This window comes from Rattus rattus, chromosome 5 (genome assembly GCF_011064425.1).
Source record: "Rattus rattus isolate New Zealand chromosome 5, Rrattus_CSIRO_v1, whole genome shotgun sequence".
In the NCBI taxonomy this organism is placed as follows: domain Eukaryota; kingdom Metazoa; phylum Chordata; class Mammalia; order Rodentia; family Muridae; genus Rattus; species Rattus rattus.
Genome location: NC_046158.1, coordinates 62,739,084 through 62,741,760, shown reverse-complemented (window position 1 = coordinate 62,741,760; position 2,677 = coordinate 62,739,084). Strand labels below are relative to the sequence as shown.

The 2,677-nt window shown below is 35.1% G+C and overlaps 1 protein-coding gene across 1 annotated transcript; it reads left to right on the top strand.

Moving 5' to 3' along the window:
• On the top strand, positions 1-948 carry LOC116900237 (putative olfactory receptor 5AK3). Its single transcript, XM_032901987.1, has one exon. It carries the CDS (start codon positions 1-3, stop codon positions 946-948), a length of 948 nt encoding a protein of 315 aa, XP_032757878.1.
• The last annotated feature ends 1,729 nt before the right edge of the window (positions 949-2,677 follow it).

Sequence of the window (2,677 nt, the reverse complement as noted above, 5' to 3'; positions counted from 1 at the left end):
ATGACACAATATAATGAGACTGAAGTCAAGGGCTTCTATCTCCTGGGATTTGGAGTCCGGCATGATATTCAGTATGTCCTCTTCATTGTGTTTCTTGTTATCTACATGACATCCATGGTGGGCAACACTGGGATGATCCTCCTCATCAACACTGACTCCAGACTTCAGACCCCCATGTACTTCTTCCTACAACATCTGGCTTTTGTTGATATCTGTTATACATCTGCTATTACTCCCAAGATGCTACAAAACTTTGTAGTGGAAGACAGATCCATATCATTTGGAGGGTGTGTAGTGCAACTACTGATCTATGCAACCTTTGCTACTTGTGACTGCTACCTCCTGGCAGCTATGGCAGTAGACCGCTATGTAGCCATCTGCAAACCACTTCATTATCCTATACTCATGTCCCGAAAAGTCTGCATCCAGATGGTAGCTGGTTCCTATCTCATTGGATCAATAAATTCTTCAGTACACACAGGATTCACATTTTCATTGTCATACTGTAAATCTAATCACATCAATCACTTTTTCTGTGATGTCCCCCCAATTATTAGCCTTTCCTGCTCCAACATTGACACCAATATCAGACTTCTTATTTTCTTTGTTGGATTTAACCTAATATTCACTGTGTTGGTTGTTATCTTCTCTTACATATACATCATGGCTGCTATTCTAAAGATGTCCTCTACTGCAGGGAGGAAGAAAACCTTCTCCACGTGTGCCTCCCACCTGACAGCAGTCACCATTTTCTATGGAACCCTTGCTTACATGTACTTACAGCCTCATTCGGAGAATTCTGAGGAGAACATGAAAGTGGCCTCTGTATTTTATGGCATTGTGATTCCCATGCTGAACCCTCTGATCTATAGCTTGAGAAATAAGGAGGTCAAAGATGCGATAAAATTGACAAGAAAAAAGTTATTTAGATCTGGCCCACAGAAATAAAATTTACCATATCAAATAATTAGTATAATTGTGCAATTACAACTTGTGAAATTTGAACCAGCCAGTTCCTAAATGATGACTACCCCTATTAATGCATTCAATCATATAATATATGAAATAATCAATTACTTCTCCTGAAACATATTTAAAACTCATAGTTTGAAATTTATGTTTCACACTGTCATGAAGAGGAATTTATGAAGATTATTATAGATATTGACAAGTATATTTTTAAAAACTTCCTTCATGAAATACTATTTAAAATAATTTAAATACATTAAAGTAGTGGTTCTCAACCTGTAGGTAGTGACCCTTTTAGATATTGTATATCAGATACTTATATTTCAATTTATAACAGTAGCAAAATTACGGTTATTAAGTAGCAACAAAATAATTTTATGGTTGGGGATCCCTACAACATGAGGAACTGTATTAAAGGGTCACAGAGAACCATTTCTTTAATGACTAGAAAAACATTTTGCTGTTATAATAAATATTAACATTTAATTTCATTATTTTCTCCTGGAGTTTCATAAGTTGCTTACCATGGGGTCTTTTGTAAGTTCTATTCAAATTACTACAATCATCTGAATATGAAATAAATATATTTATTTTTAAATGTCTTGCAATTCAAACTGTCCCTTCCAACTCACATCCTCATCATTATTACATTCCCTGGCACTTTATATTTATTTTTTCGCTAATAACTTCTTCACTTTTCAATCTACCTTAATCTTCCCTGTTAACTGTAACAACACAAATACTTTCTATTTCTATCCCACGTGAGATAACCTAGAAAGAAATGGCACTAAAAATGTATCCTTACTCATTCATTTGTAAAGTATATACAAATTATTTTATGCAGACGAACAGCTTTAGAACAGACAAAACAGAAACCCACTGCTTTGTTGTGTGCCAAGAGACTGGCTTCAGATATTTCAGCATCTTCATTACACTGTCACTGTGTGAAGTGCCATCCAGGCACTCAATTCTCTCTGCTGACAGTTCTCTTATTCAAAAAGAAAAGAAAGAAAGGAAGAAAGAGAGAAAGAAAGAAAGAAAGAAAGAAAGAAAGAAAGAAAGAAAGAAAGAAAGAAAAAGAAAAATGCTCTTAGCATCTATTGAAATCGCACTGATTTTCCTATTGATTATATGTTATGAAGCCCCAATACAATTCTGACTTTCAAAGACTGAGGTAAGCTTTATGGATAGCAATATTCTGCATAAAATCTATATTCACTCTACTGATACCTCACAGACATGACTCATCTTTCATATTTACATATGAAAAATACTCAAATTGAACCTGTGTTATGATGAGAAACATGTTAATTTATGCCTTACATAAAATGATTGACTGACTTTGTTAGGTATCCTTAAGTTTTTAAATGACTATACAAAGAATGCAAACAGACAGCATCACTCATTTCCCATGAAGTTATAAAGTACACTATCAGTAAAATGAACTACTCTCCCAGCATCCCATGCTTAGTTCAACAAAGTGACTTATTATAGGAGTTTGGGATATTCTATGCTAAGTTCGGGCTAGATACTGAAAGTATTTTCAGGCTTCCTTGCTGATCCATTCCTGTTTTCAATCTTCAGTGAAATTCTGGACACAGAAACTGAAGAGAGTTTCCTAGGAACAGAATGCTCCACACGTACTGCCCACCAGTTTGTGGAAATGTATCCTAGTTTAAGCAGAAGACTCCAGCATTTTGGAGATGCC